The 26245-nt window shown below is 39.8% G+C and overlaps 2 protein-coding genes across 2 annotated transcripts in view; one reads left to right on the top strand and one right to left on the bottom strand.

Annotated features, from left to right (window-relative positions):
- Nucleotides 1–26245, bottom strand: part of LOC149252853 (cyclin-U2-2-like) — a 42097-nt gene that overhangs the window by 5490 nt on the left and 10362 nt on the right. The window lies entirely within an intron of this gene.
- LOC149252854 (uncharacterized) lies at nt 1178–3445 on the top strand. Its single transcript, XM_089460632.1, has 2 exons — nt 1178–2840; nt 2965–3445. Exons 1-2 carry the CDS (start codon nt 1264–1266, stop codon nt 3443–3445), a joined length of 2058 nt encoding a protein of 685 aa, XP_089316758.1. The 5' UTR covers nt 1178–1263.

The raw sequence follows: 26245 nt of genomic DNA, 5'->3' as shown, positions 1-26245 counted from the left end.
ACTTGTAAGTTTTTCATGAAATACATATATTAGCTACCCATTATAAATGATCAAGGCTCTTAGTATGAGTTTGTTTCAATATGAGGATCGAGGCTCTTGCTACGAGTTTGTTTTTTATCGAGATTTATCAAATGCACCCTTCCGAGGAAAAAACAAAGATGCAAATGTATTGTCGTCTTGCTATATAGAGTATACACAGTGAAGCACGAACCTTATTACACTCTTAAAGGTTTGCAGATATTGACGAGTCATACGCTGAAATGAGACAATCTCATAGAAGTTTATACGGATATACCCACTGGAACAGCATCCTAAATAGCTTTGATGAAATAGATATACGGTATACCCATTAGTAATTACCCACTGGAACAGCATCATTCGGGAGCTTTGAAGAAATAGATATACCCATTAGAACATTATTATTCAAGCTCATGCTTTTAAAGTTTTAACTTAATAAAATAGATACACGGGTGTATGCAAGAGATGATTTTTGCTCAGTTTCTTTGTTTTCCATAAGTATTTGCTCATATTGAATCAAAACAAATCTTTGCACTTAAAATTTTAACTTGTAGACCCTATTCGTGTGGAATTTTATGATCTGTAATTCATATCACAGCATTCAAGTTCATCTACGCGGAGGGAAAAGAAGACTGATAAATTTAATAACTTTTGAGCCCAGAAAACTTTATAATTCAGTTTTGAGAACTTGAAAGTTGAGGTAAGGTTCACCGAGGAAAAGGGTTGAATGTGCTAGTAATTGAAGTAACATTTATCTGGAAAAATATTCAGCAGATTAAACGTGGAAGTAGCTGGAAACTAGCATCCCATATCATACACCCACAGTCCACTAGAACAGTATTAAATCAGGCTCATTCTATTCACTCAATAGACAGAAAGGTAGTTTATTCTAGGCTCAATTCCAGGCTCATTCTAGGCTCAAATTTCAATGTATTCTATTACTAATTTACTATATAGAAAGCCTGAAAGGTAAGCCAGAAACAAGCTGAACAGAAAGGTAGTGTCCAGTTCCACTGTCTTTCATTGTTATTTCAACAATCATAACAAGATCAAACCTCTGTAATTTTATGTCAAGCCACTGTTCTGTAATAAATTATAATGATATCAGCCACTGTAATTATGTTCTAACTTCTCACTGTGTTGAAGGCTGAAGCCTGATTTGACTGTGTTGAATATGACTAACGAAAATGTAATTTCAACACGAATTGCAGGCATTTCAGACATTGAACAGACTTCTAAATTCCAATGGCACCCCCAAAGTCAACTGCTGTAGCTTGGACTTTTATCCAAAAAGATGGTTCTAATCTTTCATGTCAGCTGTGTGGACATAATTTCAAGGGCACTTTGACTAGAGCAGTGGATCACCTTCTCGGTATTACCAATGGAAGTGGAGGTGGTGTTGAAGCCTGCAGTAAGATCACTGATGAACAAAAAGCCAAAGTGGATAAAGACCATTCCAGTTCACAGATGCAAAGGCAGAAAATGGTGAATAAGAGGCAGCGAATTGAGAGGGAGATTGCCATGTCTTCCTCCACCATTAATTCAGTTTCAAACATTGGTGGATCTAGTTCTACAGCTCCTCAAGCAAAAACAGGTGTGCCGAAAACATTAAATCAATTCTGGAAACCTGTTGAGAAACAGGAAGTTGATGACGCTGTTGCTGAGTATTTTTATGCATGTGCAATTCCCTTTAATGTGGCGAGGAGTCCATTTTTTACAAATGTAATTAAAAAGGCCATTGATTTTGGGAAGGGCTATGTTCCTCCTGGATCTGAAGCTTTAAGGACAACTTTGCTAAAGAGAGCGAAAGACAGAGTGACAGAAAAGTTGGCTGATATTAGAGAGTCCTGGAAGCTTACAGGATGCACAATTTTGAGTGATGGTTGGTCAGATTTGTGTCATCGCCCATTGATCAATGTGCTTGTTTATTGTCCTCAAGGGGTAGTTTTCTTGAAGGCAGTGAATGCAATGGATCAAGTGAAGACATCAGAATTCATTTTTGGAATTTTGGATGAAGCGATTCAAGAAGTTGGGGTGGAAAATGTTGTCCATGTTGTTACAGATAATGCATCAAATTGTGTTGGTGCAGGGAAGCTGATTATGGAAAAATATGGGCAGATTTATTGGACCCCTTGTGCAGCTCATTGCTTGGATTTAATGTTGCATGACTTAGCCAAATTTCCTTGGGTCAATGAAACAATCCGAAGAGCCAAATCAATTTCAAACTTCATCATCAACCATCGTCTCACTTTGAGCATATACAGGAAGAATGCATCAAAAGAGTTGTTGAGGCCTTGTGATACAAGGTTTGCCACTTTTTATATTACTCTGAAAAGAGTTGTTGAGGAAAAAGCGAGCCTAAGAGCTGTTTTTTGCAGCACTGAGTGGGAGAGATCTACTCTCTCAAAAGAAACTAAGGGGAAAAATGTTGAACAAATAGTGCTCAGTAATGGCTTTTGGGAAAATGCAAACAAGGTTTTAAAAATTTGTGGCCCAATTGTTAATGTGCTCCGCATGGTTGATGGTGACAAACCTTGTATGGGTTTTGTTTATGAAAGCCTTGATCGTTGCAAAGAGGCCATTGCAACTGCTTTTGATAATGTGGAAGCTGATTACAAGGAGATATGGGATTTAATTGATAATAGATGGAAGAAGATGCATAGTCCATTACACGCAGCAGCATGCTATTTGGACCCTAGATTGTTTGGGTTGCCAAGACATAGGGACGAAGAAATCATGAATGGACTTATCCAATCTATTGAGAAGCTAAATCCAGATCTAGAGATTGCAGGTTTGATCAGAAGTCAGTTGAGAGCATACAGGTAAATGTCTATTGAATTATATTCCTTTGCATGCAATTATATGAATCTTGTTGTTAATGTCTTGCAATTATATGAATCTTGTTGTATATGAACTGATTGAGACTCTCAACTTGAATGCATACAGGTTAGAAGAAGGATTATTTGGAACAGTATCAGCAAAGTATGATAGGAGCAAAAGTGATCCAACACTATGGTGGGAATGGTATGGTTCAGGGGCACCAGAATTGCAAAATTTTGCAATGCGTATCTTAGGCCAAGGAGCAAGTGCATCAGCATGTGAAAGGAATTGGAGTTCCTTTGACCACATTCATTCCAAAAAAAGAAATAGACTGTCATCTCAAAAATTAGAAGATCTTGTTTATGTTCGTAGTAATTTGCAGTTGGCATTGAAGAATGTGGCTAAAGAGTCATCCAATTCTTCTACTCCGTGGATCGATCCTGTTCCAAATGCAACAATGGGTGATGCTGATTTGTACATTGATAGTGACAGGGAATTCGCTGATGAATCTGGTGCTGAAGCATCTTGCGGATCCATATCTCATACTGCTCTTGATGACATAGAACTTTTTGATATAACAAGTGGGCAACAGGAACGTCAAGAATAAAACTTGTGTTCCTGTTTTAGAGTTCTAGTTTAGTTTTTGCATGAACAATTTGCTAGAGCCTAAAACTGCCAAGCTAGCTGCTACTTTAAAGTTTAAAGTTTAAACTCTCTTTTTATCTAATGTGGAAGCTGTTCACTCTTATTTGATGACTGTTTACTCAGTACTGTTCTATTCGCTTTGATGGTTACATGGTACATCATATTTTGGTTGGTGATCAAATGGTATCTTTTAGAAATTTTCATTATTTCTTTGTCAATATGGTTGACTCATTAGAAATTTTCATGTGCTACATAAGTTATAACTTGCTGATTTTTCCTATACATTTCAAGCTTTTCATCGAATTATGCTTTGACTCCATTATTAATATAATTTCTAACAATAAGATAGTCTTTATAATTGTATAAATCTGCCCTCTATCTTTAATATACATTTTTTTTTTCGAATTTCTATATGTCGAATTTTATGTCGAATTTTATCGACAAAATTTGAGTTGCCGAACTTTATTCGAATTTCAAGGTCCTCGAACTCGAACTCGAATTCGAACCTGGTGACTAAGGCTGCAGTATAGATGCAACAGTGACAATGGCAATGTCATGGGCAGCAGTACAGATTGCAGTAGCGCAGTGGATGAAGGGCAACGGGCCGAGCATCAGCAATGCAGAGGACCAATGTCGTGGAGCAGTGTGATACTTCTGCTGGGAAGTATTGTTATAGCACATTCCTCACCAAGAGGAAGTGATGAATTTTGGGTAGCATCGGATGTGCTCTAGCTCCGAAATTTTGTGGAGGGGCTAGAACACATGAGATCTCCAAGACCCAGAAATCGTTTGGAGAAATTCCACCCGGAGTGCATGTTATTCAAATAATTAATTATTTGTAATGGTGCCTAAGTTAAAACTTATGAAATTAAAATAATTAAAGTGAATTAATGTAAATATGGGTGAGAAGCTTAGAGATTAGGTCGCAGGTGTTGATTTCTCAATAGGAAAAGTATAAAGGAAGGCTTGGGGTCGGTTGGAGAACACACACAGTGAGAGCAGCACTTGAGCTAGATCGAAATTCTGGGGCGTGGTTTGCTGAGAATTTCGGAGTAAGCTTCTAGTGCAGAGAGGGGCAGTTCGGCAGCGGGACTTTCGTCCAAGGCCGAGAATACATAACAAATAGGCAGTGCAGCACCAAGGAGAGACAATGCAGCTCCAGGAGGGTGACGCAGAAGCAAGAGGGGTTGACGCAGTCACGCAGAGGCAACGATGGGGTTTTTGTGAGGCAGATCGGGCATCAGTTCAACAGATCGATTTCTGAGTCGGGAAGGCTCACTAGGAGGGTGACGCAGCTCCTAGAGGAAGTGACGCAGTTCCAACACAGAGCTGGGAGCAACCATCGCTGCACAGCACTGGGGACAGTGCAGTCACCTGTGGGGTTTGTTCATCCAGTTGCTGGATTCGCCAAAATATCCGTCTCCAGATAGAGGTACTTCTGCCGAGTTTATTCTCTGTTGGGTGAGCTAGATTTGGCACCCTAGTTGTATTCAGAAATCTTCTTAATAATAAAACCCTCATATCTGTTGCACCGATTTTCCTGCATTGAGTTTTTCCGGGGACGTTTAGTCCCAAAATAAGTGTGTCCTTTGTGTGATTGTCTCATTTATTTTTTAGTACTTGATCTGTATATTGGTGTAGGCTGTAGTGTATTTGCATTAATATTTTTTGAATATTTCTGAAAATAAATTTTTAAAATGAAGAACACAAGTAGGTAACGCAAATCAATTCACTGCAGTAGGATTTCTGGTTTGTTAGATTCAGAAATTTTCACATGGCATCAGAGCAATTGCAGATCAAGGAGGATTGAAGCCATCAGCGAAATGACAAAGGAAAATCTGTGCGTGAAGACAGTTGTCCTGATAGACAGCGCAGTTTCAAGCCAAGATAGCAGAGGAGGGGTGACGCAGTCACCAGGGTTGGCTCACGTAGAGCCTGTGTCAGCCTGATTGGGTGACGTTGTTGCTGCAGAGGGCAGCACAGTGGTTACTGGGCCAGGGCGAAGACTGTTGAGTCTCGTTTTTCCGATTATCGTGGCTAGAGGTGCAGCGCAGATTTCATCTGGAGTTGCTGGTGGGGTGTTGATTCTGTTGGTGCAGAACAGTACCTAATGGGGCAGAAGCAGAGGGAATCAGTTCCTCAAAAGATTTCTTGCCAAGAAATCTAGATCCGAGTTTTGTTGGGGCAGCAGCGAAAGAGGGAGAAGAGAAACAGTTCGACATTCATTTGAGCATAGATGGTCGTTAACGGACTGAGGGATCAGGACAGGTTGGATGGAGCATCCAACTTCGTCATCTGGAAGGCCAGGATCCTGGCAGTTTTGGATTTAAATCGCATCAAGGATTATGCCTTGAGGATGGTTGTTGTTCTGGTTGATGCTGATCATCTCAAGAAGTACGAGGAGGCTCAGGCAAAAGCAAAGTGCATGATCTTGGACGGGGTCAAAGATCATGTGATCCCACATATTGCTGAGAAAGACACAACAAGGGAAATGTGGGAGGCCTTGACCACATTGTACAAGGGAACTTCCATTCAGTGGAAGATGTTGCTTGAGAGTCAGTTGAGACAGTTTCAGATGCAGAAGGGAGAAGAAATCGATCCCTTCCTTCTCAGGTTGCAAAGGATCCCTGACCAGCTAACTTCTGCAGGGGCTACACCAAACGCTGAATTTATGGTCAGGACAGCTCTGAATGTAGTCACTGAAGACTGGGAAACCTTTGTCCAAAGCATCTTGGGCAAGGCTTCTCTTTTGAGTTGGGAGGAGATGTGGGCAGCTCTTCGATAGGATGAGATCAGATGATGGACCAAGGCGAGAAGCAACAAAGGGATCAGAATCAATAAGGAGGAAGAGGAGGATGCAGTTCTCGCATCAGCAGGACAGCAAGGGCAGCAGAAACGAAAGGACCTATCCAAAGTCAGATGCTTCAAATGTGGAGAAATGGGTCATTTCGCCACGCAATGCCCTCGGAAGAAGGGCAAAGAAGAGAAGTCTGACTCAAAGGTTGCTCCAGCGCAAGCTGACAAAGAGGACGATGATGATTGTGCCATGAATGCTCATGCACCTTTAGAGAAGAGGTGGGGCGATATTGAGCTGTAGTCAGGAGGACTACATGACGGGCAAGATCCTTGAGGTGCCCAAACTCTTGGATCACATATGGCTATGGGAGCCCTTAAAGACAGTAGCAGAATGACGGGAGTCAGTTGGTGTGAATGATGATGGAGCAACAGTGGCAGAGCTAGAGTGCCAAAGTCTAAAGCAGCGCAGTGGAGTGTTGCAGCAATGTGGAAGGCACAGAGCAGATACAACAGCAACGTAGTAGCATCAGAGGGTCAGCACAGATTAGCAACAGAGGTAGCTTCAACGTCAAGGGGCATCCAGACTGACCAACATGTCAGCTTTTGGGTTGGATTTTCAGTTGCTTACTTCTCAGCAACTGAGTTGCAGTGGAGCAGCTAGCAGTGTCATTGCTATGGGCAGCATGATGAAGAATATTGAGAGGGAGTTGTAGTACAGATGCAGCAGTGACAGTGGCAATGTCATGGGCAGCAGTACAGATTGCAATAGCGCAGTGGATGAAGGGCAGCGAGCCGAGCATCAGCAACGCAGAGGACCAATGTCGTGGATCAGTGTGATAATTCTACTAGGAAGTATTGCTAGAGCACATTCCTCGCTAAGAGGGAGTGTTGAATTTTGGGTAGCATCAGATGTGCTCTAGCTCTAAAATTTTGTGGAGGGGCTAGAACACATGAGATCTCCAAGACCCAGAAATCGTTTGGAGAAATTCCACCCGGAGTGCATGTTATTCAAATAATTAATTATTTTTAATGGTGCCTAAGTTAAAACTTAGGAAATTAAAATAATTAAAGTGAATTAATGTAAATATGGGTGAGAAGGTTCTAAGTGACAAGGATCAAGTCTAATTTAATCTTAGCCATTGATTGGAGATTATATCACAGTCGTTGATTTCTCAACGGGAAAAGTATGAAGGAAGGCTTGGGGTCAGTTAGAGAACACACACAGTGAGAGCAGCACTTGAGCTAGATCGAAATTTTGGGGCGTGGTTTGCTGAGAATTTCGGAGTAAGCTTCTAGTGCGAAGAGGGGCAGTTCGGCAGTAGGACTTTCGTCCAAGGCCGAGAATACATAATAGAGAGGCAATGCAGCACCAGGGAGAGACAACGCAGCTCCAGGAGGGTGACGCAAAAGCTAGAGGGGCTAACACAATCACGCAGAGGCAGTGCTGGGGTTTCTGTGAGGCAAAACAGGCATCAGTTCAACAGATCGCTTTCCGAGCTGGGAAGGCTCACTGGGAGGGTGACGCAACTCCTAGAGGAGGTGACACAGTTCCAGCACAGAGCTGGGAGCAGCCATCGCTGCACAGCACTAGGGACAACGCAGTCACCTATGGGGTTTGTTCATCCAGTTGTTGGATTCGTCAAAATATCTGTCTCCAGATAGAGGTACTTCTGATGGGTTTATTCTCTATTGGGTGAGCCAGATTTGGAACCCTAGTTGTATTCAGAAATCTGCTTAATAATAAAACCCTCATATCTTCTGCACTGATTTTCCCGCTTTGGGTTTTTCCGGGGACGTTTAGTCCAAAAATAAGTGTGTCCTTTGTGTGATTGTCTCATTTATTTTTCAGTACTTGATCTGTATATTGGTGTAGGTTGCAGGGTATTTGCTTTAATATTTTCTGAATATTTGCCTTAATGTTTTTAATTTTTTTTGTTGTAAGATATGGCTATCATGATTCACTAAGGATAGGATGCATTATGGCATCATAGAAGCATTAAAATCAAGAGCTCATGATCATAGAGAAAAATAGTTGAAATAGAAGTCTATGATAGTCACCCTTGGAAGGATATAGCTCTTGGTAACCTCATTAGAAGCATAAGTGGTACTTATGGGAAAAGAAAAAGTCATCTCCTACAAAAGCTCATCATACAACAGTCAATAGGAAACATTTGTTGGATGAGGATACTCAAGATCCTCTATTGGAATCTTCATCAGAAGGTTCACCAATCAAAAGGAAGCAAGTGTTTCATCAAGAATTCCATCTTGTGGGAATTCTTGGGATGATGGTATGATGACAAAAAAAAGGTGAAGAAAATCAAGGGATTGAAGTTTTTTCAATCAAGGAAGTTGTTGAAAGAAGTCTAGATGACCTAAAGGAAAATGAGGTATGTATGCTTGTATTCAATATTGTAGAGTCATGTCATATGGTTGCAGGTAACATGGATAAATGCTCTATCTCGAGAGCATGATCAAAAGAAAGGATCTCCTCCTTTGAAAGGATGCAGGAAAGCATGGGTCACACATTGTCTAGATAAAATCAACATAATATGTCCTCATATGAAATATAAGGTGGTTGACAGTGATTGGAGGAACTCTGATTAAAAGTTCCTGGGAAGAGAAATGCGTGAAGAAAGAAGGAAAGAGATCGTGGAATATGCAACCATGAAGAAGGAAATCAACATCCGAGAACTAGAAGATTTGACTAGGATATCTCCATGAATGATATGATGACTCTGATGAAGTCTGAAAAAGAAAGAGACCCTTGACAGTATATATCTTTTGGAGATGTGTCAATGTGTATGTAGGATGCTGATGTGAACTAGAAGATGTCATGATGAAAGACCATCACAAAGGTAATTTTGATTTAATGTCCATTCCTTATTTTTGAATGATATTTGGATGGGCTTATGCAGGGCTGCCAAGGAAAGAGCTATGAATATCTTCCACCACTGATGTCCATGTAGTAAGATGAAAGATCCTTAAGGAAACATGGCATGAAGAAGGCAGCATGGCATGAAGGAAGGCCAGATATGAACTGATGGATCACTTTCCGATGAAAGGTATAATGACATGACTAACTCATGGATAAAAGTGATATATGGTCTATGCCCTACGAAGAAGTCCCAAAACATGAAGACTCCTGAATAAAAAAAAGAAGTTCATGACATCGTGAGGAGTTGTTCTTCAAGCAGTTGGTTGTCCCATCATCTCCACCTAAAGAGTTGTTGTAGGTCCCTAATTAAGAGGGAGCCTAGAAACAAGTTTCTAACTCAGTAGAAACTTGGAAGAAAATTCCTAAACCAAGAGGGAGCTTAGGTACATTCCTTCTATAGGAATGAGTACATTCCTTTATTGGAATAGGTATGTCCTCCCTAAGTTGAGAGGGAGAGATAGACACGTCATTCTTGTCTTCACTTGGGAAGACAGAATGGAGGATTGGGTAAACATTTGGCACCCGATGCTCTTTGAGGATGAGTTAGGGCATCCAAGATAAGGGTAGTCGTAGAGGACTAATATTCTTTGAGGACTGGGAATCCAAGATAAGAATAGTCCTGGTGGAACATACTCTAAGAGAACCCGGGTGGGGTATGTTCCGAGAGAGACGATGAGGGTGTCTATACATCATTGGTCTCGCCAGCATTGAGCTCAAATCTTGTGGAGAGATAGAGTTGTTAGTCAAGGCCTTGCTATATGACTATTGGTTGATATGATGCTATACAAATGGGTTACCAATCCAACTCTTCTTATGAGAATTCTTCAGATTGAGAATGTACAAGTACTTGGTGTGGATTATGAATACCACCCTAGTTAAGAGGGAGTGTTGAAAAGTGTAACTAGGTTCGGTTTTCGTAATGAAATGTAATTATGATTTTATGTAATGGATGTAAAGAAGAAAAATAAAATTATTTTTGTAATGCTTGAATCATGGGTATCATGGTCAAGGAATTTTATTTTTAGTTAAGGCTCCCATTGTGAGCCTTTAGGATGAGTCATTCAATGTCATGTATGGAAGACCCTTATTGGGCATGTTACCTATGTAAATGAGTCATTAAGAAATCCTCCAAGACCAAGCTCAAGCACCTCCTTCAAATCAGCCTAAAGATATCTCTAGAAAGGCATGTCGGCCTTGGCTCTAGGAGATGTCGAATTAATTGATGGGCAGATCACTATAAATAAGGCAGCTCGACTTTCATTTGAACATCACATTTTCGGTCAAGGCAATCTGAGTGAGAAAAGGTGTGAAGAAGTTCGATCAAGGGGTCAATAGAAGCCTTATATCCAAGTGAAGGAGAAAGATCTATCAAGATCGAAGGGAAAAATCGAAGAAATTGCGGTCTGTTTTGGGAAAAGTTTGTCACATGTGCGAGGAAGGGTTAGGGCATACACATATTGCAAAGAAGTCGAATTGCAGAACTTCGAGAGTCCGAGTTAAGGCAAGAAACTTATCTATACTTCATGCCAAGTTAACATAGAGATCCTCTCTAGTTAAGCGAAGAAATAAAGGACAAAATTTACCCTAAATATGTCACACATGCGAGAAGAATAGTCCACTGCAAAAGGCTGAAAAGTTCAGATCTGTGTTGGAGGAGTGAAGGCTAAACATTGAAAAAGAAATTGCAGCTAAATCATCAAAGGATTAACTTTCACTTGAAGTAAGTTGACTTGGTCTTGGAGAGGTTGTTGAGTCAATGGTCTTGGTCTTGGTATTCGTCAATTGAAGTCTCTATAAGAAGAAGAATTCGTTTGGGTTTTGGTTAGGCGAAGAAATAAAGGACAAAATTTACCCTAAATATGTCACACATGCGAGAAGAATAGTCCGCTGCAGAAGGCTGAAAAGTTCAGATCTGTGTTGGAGGAGTGAAGGCTAAACATTGAAAAAGAAATTGCAGCTAAATCATCAAAGGATTAACTTTCACTTGAAGTAAGTTGACTTGGTCTTGGAGAGGTTGTTGAGTCAAGGGTCTTGGTCTTGGTATTCGTCAATTGAAGTCTCTATAAGAAGAAGAATTCGTTTGGGTTTTCCTCTCAAGTTGGAGAGGTTTTGGCCCTAGCTGATCACCTACATTTTGTGTCTCTTATCTCTTTATTGTTTATGCATTGGTCGTTATTTGATGAAAAAGAACTCAATAATAATCTAAGTAAAGAGAAGATCCTAATCTAAAGAACTAAAAAGCACTCACAAGCAGTTATCATTAGAAGAGAAATCACCTAATCTTGATGCCCTAGATTTCTCAACATTGTGCACCTCTTACACATTTTAATGACTCATCATAAAAAGATTCTTATTACACCTCTTTAATGCATAAGTTACACTTCTCTCCTAAATGCATAAGTTACACTCCTCTCCTTTATGGCATAAGTTACACTCCTGTTTTGGCGTATGTTACTCCTCTTCAAGGCATAGGAGTTACTCCTTCATGATTTCAACCTCCTTGCCCTTCCTATATATTTGTGCCTCTCATCCTCACTTGACACACTCACTTGTGCTTGTGGAAGGAGAATTCGAACTTGAGAAAGAGAGAGTTTGAGGGTCTAGAGGAAGATTGAGAGAGAGAGAGAAAGAGAGTCTTGAAGAGCAAGAGCAGATCTTGGAGAGCCAAAGTGATTTAGTGTTTGCATCAACTACTACTATCAGAGATGTTTAGATTTGGGTGAACTTCTTCATTCTGTCATTGTACTTTGTATCTCTGTTGAACAATTGATTTCTAATAGAAGATGAATCTGGTTGGGTTTTCCCCTTGTGGGCAATTGGGTGAACTTCTTCATTCTCTCATTGTACTTTGTATCTTTGTTGAACAATTGATTTCTAATAGAAGAAGAATCTGGTTGGGTCTTCCCCTTGTGGGTTTTGCCCTGGTCATTGACCTAACTTCTCTGTGTCTCATTAGTTCTTCGTTGTCTTCCATTGTAAAGAAGGCAATGTTTAAATTGGTCTCCAAGACACCAGGTGTGGTGGTCATACACACTCATTGTGACATGAGTAGACTGTAAAGGACTAGACCAAAACAGGAATACATGCTAAACCAAGTTCTAGAATTGGGAGGGGACAGGAGAGGGATGCTTAGAGCTACTCGAAAACTTCCAATGCATCACCAATTGGGCAAGAGTCACACATTTTCTCAATGCATCATTAGTTCCACCTCTTCTAGCGGGGAAATCAATGCTCTTGCTTGTCAGGGAACATCTCCCTTCTACATCTACCATGTGGGGAGTAGGTTATGCCACTTGGAATTATTTCTTGGGGCATTATCGCCTAGCTCACTGTCTTAATGACATTTGTAGAAATTCTAAAAAACAGCCACCTCATTTTAAATGAGGTCGTGAATTTATCACACATAACCTCTTGGGCAATGTTTGCATGACAATATCCGAATTTGTTTAAATTAAAATAAAGTTTGCTCAATTCCCATTTAGAGGAATCATGATAAATTGTAACACCACAATGCCCTTATGTTTTGGGATAATAAGGATAATGATGTGCTGGATGCACTTCTAACAGGTGCATCCTGCCGCTATAAGGGAATGCTCTACTCTGTTATCTAGATCAGGTTGCTTAATATCCTCCTTCCATGTTAACAAAACTGTGTATGTAGGATGTGCACACACAGACACACAAATATATTTATATGTGTAAGTAAGGTGGAATATTTTATACAAGAGAAATATCAGAAATAGTGGACAAAAGTGGATAGTGTGACAGTGAAAAATATGGTATCCATGCAGTTGAATGTAGAAGACTAAGGAAGCTATTAGGCACTGCTTTGGATGAAGGGAAATGCCTATTGCTATGCTGTTTATATTGGCATGGCATTTGGGATTTTCTTTGATACTTGAGATGGAAATAATCTTAAATTTTAATAGGTTGCTGCTTGCATATGATGTTTAAAGAAGATTTTAGCAACTTATTGGATATGCCATCTTTACTAAAAATAAGTTAAGTGAACCATCGTTGTGTGTACAAATCACAAGATGATATAATCTATGGCTAAAACAAAAGAGCCGTTGCCAGCAATAGCCTAGGTTGCACACTTAATCATACAGCTTGACATATCTTTATCCCAAGCAGATTTTTAATGGTCTGATGTAGAGGTTGTGTAGGGTTGATGTCAATTCTGTTAATAATCGAGTCTTGCCATTATCTTGCTAATACAACAGCCAGGAATTTCAGACCATACGATTAGTTGTCCTCAACGAAATCTACAGCAGTTGTTGCACGTTCATAGCTGGGTTTACATTCCCTGCCCTTAAACTTTGCAATCCATGCCAACATTTGACCTTGTCGTTACATGACTGGGGTCATTACATTTTGTTTGGAAAAAATGGGGGCCGGTGAAGCCCATAGCTTAGACAATATACTCAATGCTTATTGAGTACCCGATTTCTCAACGTGGTTTCAGAGGTTTGAAACAACCACTTACAAATGTGGAGTATGTAAATGATTCAATAATAAATTTCCAGAGCAATTTGGTCACCGATCAGATTTCTATGAGGTTTTCCATCTTTCAAGAAGGTAGTTATGTTCCAAAGATCAATTCCATACCAGAGAATCCACAAGGTTATTATAATGGAGGTCAGGGACGCCATTCTTTCCAGGTCCTAAAAGAATAAGAGAAATTGCACATGCACCCACACCATGATTGCCTGCACTATTTCCACCATCTGACTTGTTAGAGGTGCTGCCTCAGTAGTGAAAAAGACTTGATTTAGTTTTTGGATTGTCGTGAAATATAATTTTTTCTGGAATATTTTAACATGGGGCTCAAACACTTAGTTACATGTTTCTCCTTGATTTCAACTGATACATTACCTACATATAAAATTGAAGAGGGGAATCAATCATTATCACTCTGAACATTTCACAGAGAAAAAAAAAACAAAAAATGCATAGATCAATAAGCCAATCGAGAGTAGCACTGATTCATCCACCGACAAAGTCTTGAGTTCTTTGCAGATATCCTTGAAACTGTAACAAGACCAGTATGGAGTCATCCACCTAAATGTTCTTGGGCTTTTTGCAGATACCCTTGAGATTAGAACTAGCAACTCAAAATGTCTTGTGGTGATCTTGCCTAACTATATTAAAATAGAACCAGCAACAATTCAATTGGAGAAGAAAAACTCCAAAGTAAGTTGTTTCTAGAATGCAATAACAACGCAGCCCTGAACAGGAGTCTGGCCCAACTGATCGTTTAGCGTAATTGAAATAACTTGCCTTATTTCTTCAAGTTAGGGTCCATTAAGGCCTTACCTAAGATCTGTGAACGTAGCAATACCAATTTTCCTTATTACCTCTATTTGTATGTGTCTTGCCTCTAGTAAAGAAGTAAACACGCAAAACATTTAAAGTTGGAAAAAGCAGTGTTGTTAAAATCGCGATAAAATCGCGATTTTATCGGAAAATCGCGATTTTTTCCTCTGCCCGATCAAATCGCGATTTTTATTCGTAAAAATCGCCACTTTTTTTTATACCGATTTTTATCGAAAAAATCGCGATTTTTAAGGAAAAAATCGTGGGGGCTTGGGACAGCTTAGTTTTATAACTTTTTTTGGGTTTTTTCATGCAATTTTTTTGAAAGAAACAAATAATTTTTGAGTGGGGCAACTTAATGATCAAGTCTATGCCCTAGTATGGATATGCTATTCATGGTAATGTTAAATTCTTAAAGTAAAAGTGACATTCTCCTTAATCTTCATTTTCATCCTTTTACTTAAATTTTTAACATTACCATGAAATGACTCAGGATGTTTGAGAGTGGTTCCAGCCTCATTGGATTTCATATGGAGAAAGTAGAATTTTAGATTTCATTTAAAATCCAACAGACTTATCAGTTTTTCAGGATTTTAGGATTGGGAGATTGTAATGTTTCGAGGTGACACCATCCGCCCAGCCTACCCCTGCCACCAGTAGAGGACGTGGTCTACCTCCTATAGCTCCTACTTCTAGTTCTTCAGCTTCTAGAGCACGTCAGACTCCACTGCCATTTCCACCAGCACAGGCACCAGCTTCTACATCTAGAGGGAAAGAGAAAGCTGTGCCATTTTCTCGCAAGAGGGGCAGAGGAAATCAATAGGATTAGACTTTCATTTTATTGCATATGACATTATGACATGATGAGATACATTATCATATTTTTTGTTGATATTTTGAGGCTGAGTTGGACTTGGGACTCAGGACTTACTATTCAGGACATGATTCAATGTTATGTGTGATTTTAGCACTAGAAATGATATTAAACATCTTATATATTAGTTTTTTTATCATATTTATGTGTCAATGTATTTATTTTATGTTGTAGATGGTTTAGATATTAAAAAAATTGAAAAAAAATGAATATTTTTGTGCCAAACGCTTTTTTCCCGCTTTTTTCCCGCTTTTGTCGATTTTTTCCGCTTTTTTCCCGGCGCCGATTAAATCCCGATCGCGCTTTGTGCAACATTGGGAAAAAGTAATTCCATAGATTTAACATGTTCATGAACATGCTAACAAAAAGAATGCCTCTTGAAAAGTTCAGAGTGGCAGTAGGTTGAGAGAGCTTTGATAAGAAACCATATGTCATATGGTGCATGGCACCACCGCAAATGGGTGATAAACATGGGCTATTCCTCTTGAGATCAGTTGCTTAAAGCTGATTCACGCAGTTTTCATGGATGGAATCACCACAGACTTGTTGCAGACATGAAAAGTCGTGATGAGGACAAGTTAAAGTTTACGGAAAAGAAGATCAATGAGAATTTTAGCAACTATTCAGCATGGAATAACCAGAATTTCTCAAGATGCCATGAAATGCTTTTGAGTAGAATAATCTTAGATACATAAAACTGTGCACAGAGGTAAGGCTGGTGAATCCTTATCCTGGTGTAATATTTGGAATCTAATAATCAAGTACCCAACAAAACAATGTACACCATACAATTTAGTAGCTAGTCCAGTTCTAAGGTACCCCACAGCAACCAAAATAGTTCATCATGACTTCCTGTTAACATTGCCCCAAATAGACTCTGAGCAATGGGGTTTCAGTATACTTTATCAATTCTGGCTGCAGTGGTTCACTAGATTTTTTCCCCATGGTCATTTGATGATGTTATACAAGGGAATGCCATCATTTTTTTTTCATAGAGATTTATGAAACAAAAGAAACTTCCCCCTTGAGATGCTATTTATGGTTGTCAATACATAGACTGCCATTCTGTCATGGGATTAAAGGTTCAGGTGGGATTTCTTGTCTATTCCAGGATAGCCTATTGCCCTTGATATGAATTATGGGACCCAATATTATGATAAATTCTTTTGGGTATCTGTCAAGAGAAACCCTCCCTTGAATCAACTTTATGTTGCAGGTTGCAGCTTGCTACTTTCATCTGGTATTATTCTTATGCCTTGACAATAAATGGAGTCAATCTCTCTGTGGACTTGCATCTAAAACTCATAAAGTTCTTTGCAGAAGGGGATATTCTCTTAATTAGTGACTTCAATACTGGGACTGGTCAAACTCAATGATATATTTCTGTGATACCGTGGTAGTTACTTGCTGCTCAGAGAATGTTTGACTTTGGCTATTAGAGGGATCAACCAGCGGGAGCGATCTCATGAGAATGAATTGCCTCATAGCCCCTTATCTATTTTGTTGACAGTTGGAGTTAGTTGGACTAGGAAGGCACACTACTTATGTTGTTGCTTAAAAATTTGTAGAATAGGTTCTTAGCATAAATGTGGCACGCTACTTGAGTTAATTACTTGGAGAAGCATGTTCAGCTATTCCGAGATAATTAATGTGAAATACAAGCTCCTCTAGCAAATCCTGCTTGCTGCGCCATATTTGCCAACCAATTCCAGCATAGAATCATTCATTCAAGACTTCTAGACACTAAAAGGCCAGAGCATCAGAGGGTAAAAAAAAATTGGCTCCTCATAAAAATAGTCTCTGGTGCATTCAGACTTGGCATCAGGACAGTAAGAATAAAAAAATATGGGTTAGGTGCAATTTCCTAGCTTCATTACTGTGCTTGTATTCTTCAGCTTTATTTCCAGACTTGGCAGCAGGCCTTGATCCACCAAGGCAGCATTCTAACAACATACTTTTGTGTCAAAGCCAAGAACACTTTCCCCAACAATGATAAACAGAACAGGAATCAAACATTCCCCCTTAAACTGGGTTAGAGTCTGTGGCCATTGGTTATACCATTTGGATCAGGCACCCACAGCAACTAATAACCATGTGCGTGTTTACAAGGATAAAGGAGTCACTGGAATTGGGTGATATGTTCCTCTTCTTGCCAACATGCCAATCCTATGTAATATATTTTAGCTGTTACCAACGTGTGTGCCCTCATATGCTGGTGAAAATAGCCCCTTCCAAGTTTCTGATATGGAATCTAGTGATAGTGAATAGATCTCTCTAGAAGGTTAGTTCATATATAATAATATTATTCAACAGAATCCATATCAACATATTGTCTCTGCATATACAAATCACAACCATACATAGTCAGGCAACAACCAAATCCATCACTTGGCACATAGCCCTAAAAACTCATTTGCACCCTGATGTCCAGTGTTGGAACCTTGATACCACTTGTAACACACCCCAATACTATAACCAATCTAATTCAAGGAGGGTGGTCACCAAATCGCACGAATCTTGTGTTATGGTTACAAGAATGGGGTAAGCATTTTTTTATTTTTTTTTGCCTGTAGGAAAGCACTAACAAGACCATTGTTGGAAGAAACTTCACAAGCTGCATTGTCTTCCTGTAAAAATTAAAGCCAAAGCGTGTGATGGTATTATCCTGTCTAGGATCCAAAGAACAATGTCTAAGATGCAAATTCGTGTTATGGTTACAAGAATGGGGTAAGCATTTTTATTTTATTTTTTTGCCTATAGGAAAGCACTAACAAGACCATTGTTGGAAGCAACTTCACAAGCTGCATTGTCTTCCTGTAAAAATTAAAGCCAAAGCGTGTGATGGTATTATCCTGTCTAGGATCCAAAGAACAATGTCTCAGATGCTTTGCGAGAAATGATATAACCTTAGCTCTTCCCTAGCTAGCAAATCCTTCAAGGAACATTGAGCAACTTAATGCAAGTGGAGGACTTCTCAGCAATAGAAGAAGCTTGTGCCAGCTCCTCTTTTTGGTCAATATCCTTTTCGGCTGGTCACCATCTTCTTACTTAGCGGGAAACATGGAAGATTCCTTTTCCCAAGAAGGAATTGAGGTGAACCTTGCCCCGAGTAGAATTTCAGAGTAATTCGTGTTTGTGCATTTCACTGACACTTGTGTATTTTACAATTTAGTAATTGAGAGCAATAGGCTCAATAGTGACAGGGTTTAATATAAAAGAAATCCAAGCATGGGAGGGAGTTAACCCCAAGCTTAGTAGGGTCAATAAGGATGACTACAATGGACAGAGAATGTAACAGAGGCACTAACTAAAACATCTCAATAAACACAATACTCAACCATAAGTAAGCTATCCTACTGTACATATGACTGATTTGATACAGTAGCTAATATCTGAACTCCACTGAACGCATATCAGTGCAACAACAGAGGCTTGTAAAATATCTAGTCATAGTATGTATGGTATACTCATTGGTGAGAGTATATTGTCCTTTGAAATGGCAGGCTGTATTTAACACTCATTGTGCTATTAGTCCATATCAACCTACCATGCATACTCAAACTAGAAAACAATCCAGGCATGTTTGATTATCATAGTCAATGCATCAGCCCGTATTGTGGAATTTAGTATGGGCACCGGAACATAGCCAACAATTCTCCTCCCAACCATTGACAGGCTGCTATTGCAGTTGTCGCCCCCGAGCTCATGAAGACTATCCCAATGACCAACATTCAAGGATTCCAGAGATCTAATCTGACATCCACCCTTTTGGCATAGTCGTGTTCAGATACAGGGAGTCCAAAGGTCTAATCTGACCTCCACCCTTCTGGCATAACAGTGTTGAGGTACAAGGATTCCAAAGATCGAACCCGATCTCCACCCTTCTGGCATAACAGTGTTTAGGTACACAGAGTCCAGAGATCCAACTTGATCTCCACCATTCTGACATAATAGTGTTCAGGTACAGGGAGTCCATAGATCTAACCCAATCTCCACCCTTCTGGCTTAAGAGTGTTAAGGTATAGGGAGTCTAGAGATCCAACTTGATCTCCACCCTTCGAGCATAACAGTGTTCTGATACAGGGAGTCCAGAGATTAACCCAATCTCCACCCTTCTGGCATATCAGTGTTCAGATCCAAGGAATCCGGGGATCTAACCCGATCTCCACCCTTCTGGCATAACAATATTCAAGTACAGGGAGTCCAGAGATCTGACCTGATCTCCACCCTTCCGGCATAATAGTGTTCAGGTACAAGAAGTCGAGAGATCTAACTCGATCTCCACCCTTCTAGCATAACAATGTTCAAGTACAGGGTGTCCAAAGATCTAACCTGATCCCCACCCTTCTGGCATAAGAGTGTTCAAGTACAGAGTCCAGAGATCCAACCCGATCTCCACCATTCTGACGTAATAGTGTTTAGGTACAAGGAGTCTAGAGATCCAACACGATCTCCACCCTTCTAGCATAAGAGTGTTCAGGTACAAGGAGTCCAGAGATTTAACCCAATCTCCACCCTTCTGGCATAACAGTGTTCTAGTACACGGAGTCCAAAGATCTAACCCAATCTCCATCCTTCTAGCATAACAGTGTTCAGGTATAGGGAGTCCAGAGATCTAGCCCAATCTCCACCCTGCATAGGGAATCTGAAGTCTACTAACCCCCTCATCGAGGAAGGCTAATCCAGGGCAGTCAATGGCCTCCACCCTTTAGCCAATGAGGGGTTCCATAGGTAAGGCCTCAACCCTCAATCAATTCCAGATCTACTTATCCATTGATCATAAATTAACCAACCCTAGTTCAGGAAGCAGTACCTGGGCATTCACTTCAATAGATGCAATCACAAAAGTCAGTCAAGTTGTCTCGTTGAAATCAAAGCCCGATATCCTAGCTACTACAATGAAAAGGCTATACAGTTGTCTGTCCCTACAGCACAGTGTCTCAATGATAGTTCCAACAGGGAACAACATCAATGCAATGACAATTGATTTAGATGCACACACAACCGGTTTAGAATCACAACAGTTGGTTTCTTAAGTTAAGAAAAGACGTGGTTTGCCCAACCAAGCCACCTACACCATTGCAAGCAAGCATTGCAAAGCTTGTTGAGTTGAACATGTCCTAACTATAAAATCCCTTCCTGGAGATTCCACGGTCTTGGGAATTTTCTAGAGTTTTATTGTTAATTTTCTCAGTGGCAGGTTATGTTGAATAGTTTGACTGTAGAATGTTGTAGGTACCCCCCTTTTCTTCACAAGTTTGACTTCATAATGAACACTATGAACCCTAACCATCGAACTAAGCTCTCAAGGTTTCAAATTTTATGCTCAATGCTTCTTCCATATATTCATGTGAAACGTAAATGCATTATATTTCAGACCCAGAAAAATCATACATACTGGTATTTGGAGATGTCACCCATATCATAGTTCCTACTCATATAAAACTTGAATATAAAAGAACAGAGAGGAAAGATGGCACCTGGTATTAGATAGCAACTCCACTGTATTCCCAAAGACTCATAAGAGAAATGCCTTGTTACAAGCCTTTGTAACGTCCAGCAGCAAAAACGCAGCTCTAAATTGAGAGAGGTGAGGTTTTAGCAAAGAGTATATGCTGTCCATCAACCATTATGCAACCCAGGGAGGTGAAAATACTTCGACCGACAATGGAATATGAAGATTAGCCTTGATTAGAGATTCAAATTGCCTTTCTACAAGCAAACTAGGCCGCTAGCATATACAGCTAAACACCAAACATAAGAAGACACTTCAACACAAAATTTCGGCCTTTATTTTGGCTATATAGATCGACCCACCACCAGAAATACCTTAAGCTTGGAATCAGTAAACTTGTGCTACTAAACACCTTGAACTCGTCACTTTTTCTTCTTTAAAAACTCGGTCGTAGTTCTGGGAGATTCAACCATCAAAATCTAGGGAAGAAACTCGTCCTTTCTCCCGCAATGAGATGGCTTCAAATTTTGAGTATGCCTCCAACCTTCTGCACTAGGCCCTCACAGAGAAGTTGGCTCACCCTTTTTTGCTTGGTGTTACAATACGCCTAACCCTGCTAATGCATCTTTTTCCTCCTGCGCTCCTACTGCCAGTTCTCCTCCTATACCTTCTCTTCCTCCACCGTTTTTTTTCTACTCCTCTCCTCACTCCCCTCTCTCCTTTTTTCTCCATTTGAATCCCCTTTTTTGATTAGTTAGGGTTCCCTCCCTAGTTATCCCCAACTTGTCTCGCATTAAAAACAAAAACCACCAAAAAAAAACTTGAGTGCAAATGGAGTCTTCAAAGGCCAAGTGTAGTTATTTTCCTTAAGTTCACCTTAGCTATATATAATCTAAAATAACCAACTACATTCACATTAGTCACTTGTGAAGTATAAAGTAACCAAATACATACATTTTCTTGATATAGCCATATAGGGTTTACAAAAACCATGTACATGACTTATATGTATTTACCTTGTTTCCAATTAATAACTAAGCATTTAAGCATGTTCATACATACATATATGGATAGGCACATATATTAACTCTTCCATATGTATACACTGACAACCAAATAATTACAATGATTCTACCAAATGCAAGGTGATCAACTGAATGTACCATGACTGGGACCATCAACACAACTTCTACCTACTTGCAAGATGACTAGGGTTATTACAGTTTGCCTTGCACAATTCCCCTCTACAAGGCCTGCTAGATTTTGCGGCAACATTTTTGGCATTGTTGCCAGGGAGGAAGCAAGTCTACATTCCCATAGCTTGAAGCATTTAGCTTCTTTCATTCGAAGAGGGAAAATATCTAACGAGAAGATAGATCCTCTTCTGGCAGCTCCTAAACCAACCCATTCTAAATCCCCGAAAGGTCCTCCTCAAAGAATCATAGCTCTAAGGACAAGGAACACTACTAAAAGAGTAGTTAACATTGGCACTTCCCTTGTCAAACCAACTACCCCTATAGCTAGACAACTCTTTGGCACTAATCCCAATCCTACTATATCCATGGGTAGACCTTGGAATTTCATTACCTTTAGGCCTTTAGACTTCAGTAACCACCCTGATGCCCCTCATCCTTTGTCTGATAAATATCATGAGTGGATACCCATGTTCAATGGCACCAATGTCACCACCACTAAGAGACATGTTCACAATTTCTATTGCGCAGTGGGTTCTAGGCATATTGAGCATGACGATATTATCATGATGCTCTTTGCCCTCTCACTTGATAGTGATGCTAGGGACTCAAATTTTAGCCTACCCCAAGGAAGTATCACTGATTGGGATACAATCCATGATACATTCAAAAAAAGATTGGCAACAGAGGTAGATGGAAGCATGGCCCTTGATAGATTCCTATCTATAGCAAAAATTAACAAAGAGAATGTCAAAGAGTTCACTCAAAGGTTTGATAGCCTTCTTAGGAAATTCATAATAGGTTTAAACCCTCTGAAACTATCATCCTTGATAGGTATATCAAGGCTTGTCGAGGACATTTAACTTATGTCCTCAAGGACAAAAACCCCAATACCCTAGCCAACGCCAAGAAGATAGTGGTCGAAGTTGAACAAAATGTGAATGTTGCACCAATTAACATGTTCAATTACCACACAGTTAGAATTGAACCTAAGGCAAAACCAATCTCTCAAATTGACCCTATCATTCAAGCTTTTGCCCAAAAGATAGAAAAGTTTACCACTGAAATCACACAAGGTCAAAAGGCTCTTATGAATAGAATGACTGCATTAGAAAGAAAGTGAGGGTATAGGTCTAATTTTCCATCTAAGAACCAATTTAAGAACAAATCCTTCCCTAGGAAGACCATCGAAGGAGATCGTAACGTGCAACAGAATGTTCTGAAAACTCTTGCTCAAACCAACCTGGTAGGGCAAGGAGGGTCACTTTGGGATCAATCTTCTAAGGAGCCTCAAGAGGATATTCCTTATGAGCAAGATGAAGAGGAGGAAAACCCTGAGCATATGAATATAGTAGGTGAAACTCATCCTTTCAACATCTTTCTTGGGGATTCCTACTTTCACTCAGAGCCTAGCCAAGCCCAAATCAATGCCAACCAAATGGATCATGTCCTAGTTGTGGAGAATAGTGGGAGATTTAGGGGTCTGCAATACTCTACAAAGAATAATGACCAAGCCCAAGCAAGCTCTAATCCATCTAAGGGAAAGATAATCCCTGAGTGCAGCCTCAAAGCAAACCCAAGTCGAAACCCAAAAATGATGAAATTGAATTAGATGTTGACATGGGTAGTGTTTTGGCTACGTTTAATGTGCAGGTTTCCATTAAAGAGATGGCTAAGCTTCCTCCCCATAGGAACCAAATCAAAAAGGCTTTAGGTCTTGATGATGAGCCTAATGGCCCACCCGTCTTATTACAAAATGTAAACCTTAACAAGAGGAATGAGAGTCATTAGCCATTTTTATTGCCCATAGTGATTGATAAGCTTATACTTGCCCATAGTGATTGATAAGCTTATACTTCACAATTGCATGCTTGATTCAAGGGCATCCGCCAATGTCATGCCATTGAAGGTCATGCACCAACTAGAGTTGGGAATCACTAGGCCATATGAGAATGTGTGTGGTTTTGATTCTAGATCAATTGCCATCGATTGTCTTATCAAAGATTTAAAGGTCTCTCTGGCAGCTAACAAAGATATGTTGGTGCTAATGGATATTGTTGTCGTTGATGTACCTGATGCTTGGGGGATGATACTATCAAGGAAGCGAAGGGCCTCGATTGGTGGACAATTGCAAATGGATCTATCACATGCCACCATTCTTGAGCCTGACGGTACCCCATTTGTCCTCTATAGGGAGCCCCAACTCTCAAGTCATATATAAGATGTGGACCCCCTTCCATCTCCCACCCATCGTAGCCATGGAACTATTAGTGAAAACCCTTTAAGTAAACCTTCAAAACCTATTAAGCCTCCCACTTCTCAAGAATTTTGCCATATCAAAAAGCCAAATCCAAGGCCAACCATTCTTAAGAAGCAATGAGTTCAAAAACCAAAGAGATATTTCCAAGTTGGGGATCTTGTTTTGATCAATAAGGACCTTATTCCTGTCAAGATCCATGGGAAAGTAGGTGTTGGACACTTTTACATTGCCAAACTTGATGGTGAACTTTTTTCTTCACTGGTGAAAGGGAGCCGCCTCACCTTATTTATTGGAGATTGACTTTCAGATACCAAGCATGGTAGTGTAGGTGCATTTCATATTGTGTGAGCATGCTAAATATCATTCATATCATGTATCATATAGATTAGCTCGCATTTAGATTGGATTTTATTTTCTGTAAGGACTTATACTCTCATATAAAAGATGGGCAATACCCTACACCAAGAGCACATGCTCCCAAACAAGTTTGATTGCAACAAGCAAGTTACAGATCTGCAATCCCAGGGATTGTTGGAGTTCACATGAACTCCCCGTTCAAGTACATGGATCATGCGCTCTACAGTGAGCTCATGTCCCAATTGGAGGCAGATGTTACCCATCAAAATGGGTAACCCTATAGAAGAAAAATTTGCTCCCATCATCTCTTCCAGTCGGCCAGCCAGCAACTTCTGACACCACCAATAGTCGATGATGATGTGCCATTTGTACCTACACCACATGCATTAGTCATAAGTCACCCATCTGGTAAGAGCACATGAACGAACGTGAGCCTCCAATCAAAAGGTGATTTATTCATTTTGCAATCGGGTGCTTATTCTTGTTTGTATTTGGACTTTTAAGATGGATTATGGGATGACTTGGAAGGAAGAATGGTTTTGACCATGACCTCGTTCCCTCACCTTAAATGGGGTGTTATTATTTGATCCTAGTCCAATGGAACCTCCCCTAATGGTCTAATGGGTATAGAAGGGGCACTACTTGGGAAGCCTTGATTGAGATAGTGCAGTCCAATCAATCCCTATTCCATACTTACCATTTTCCATCTTACGTTACAAGTACTTCTTCCACTTCCATTCTTCAGGTTCAACTTGTTGCACCCATTTTTTCAACATTTCAAGGCAGCAAGATCTGGGGACTTTAAGGAATTTTTTCAAAGTCAGAATCATTAGCCAACAATCTGTTCTGTGTCATTGTAAACCCATTCTGCAAGTTTGTAATGAAAATAATGCTAGTAAGACCGTGTATCTATGTAACAACCTAGTTGGCGACGAATTTCATCCTAGAAAGTTTTTCGTCTCACTGATTCGTCTGTGTTTCTAAACACGGATGATTAGCAGAGTTTTTCCCTCCAGCCTCACCCCAAAGCTAGGGTGGAATTTATCGTTTAAGTCTTTAGGTGAGTCCTAGTGTTTTAGTCGAGTCTTTTGTAAAGTGATTTGGAAATAATATAAGCTATTTGGCTAAATTATTTTATTATAGATCACTTGGTCTACTAGATCATAGTGTCGCAGAATTGGGTCTACTAGATCATAGTGTCGCAGAATTCAGTAAGTATTTTGAGGGTCTATAACAAACGGGTATCCCCCCTTTGAGGGTTGATTTCGTAAAATCTTATGTAAAAAATATTTTAGCGCATGGTCCCTCATACTTAGACACCATGGCTAAAATATTAGAGGGTGGAAAAATAATTAATCCCCTCATGAGTCAATTAATTAATTTTTCTGGAAAAAATATAATAAAATCCTAAGCCATAAAATTAATTAATTAGAGTCAAAAATTAAAATGTTAGAGAAATAAAATTCTCCAAGTGGAAAGATTTTTGGTCTAAAAGAAATTAATTTTTGGAGGTCCCCCACCAAAGCAATATTGGAAATTTCAAGAAAAATTGGACCCTTGGACCTTGGTGGTTAAG

The sequence above is a fragment of the Pinus tabuliformis genome, chromosome 7 (assembly GCF_031772625.1).
Source record: "Pinus tabuliformis cultivar Carrire ecotype Pingquan chromosome 7, CPIR1, whole genome shotgun sequence".
NCBI classification, from domain to species: domain Eukaryota; kingdom Viridiplantae; phylum Streptophyta; class Pinopsida; order Pinales; family Pinaceae; genus Pinus; species Pinus tabuliformis.
This window is presented reverse-complemented; position numbering and strand designations above follow the sequence as displayed.

What these genes read in the sequence shown, in the direction of transcription:
- LOC149252854 (XM_089460632.1), top strand. Translation starts at nt 1,264, where the DNA reads ATGGCACCCCCAAAGTCAACTGCTGTAGCTTGGACTTTTATCCAAAAA. An exon ending in AGTCAGTTGAGAGCATACAG is followed by an intron (nt 2,841 to 2,964) that starts GTAAATGTCTAT and finishes GAATGCATACAG; the next exon opens with GTTAGAAGAAGGATTATTTG.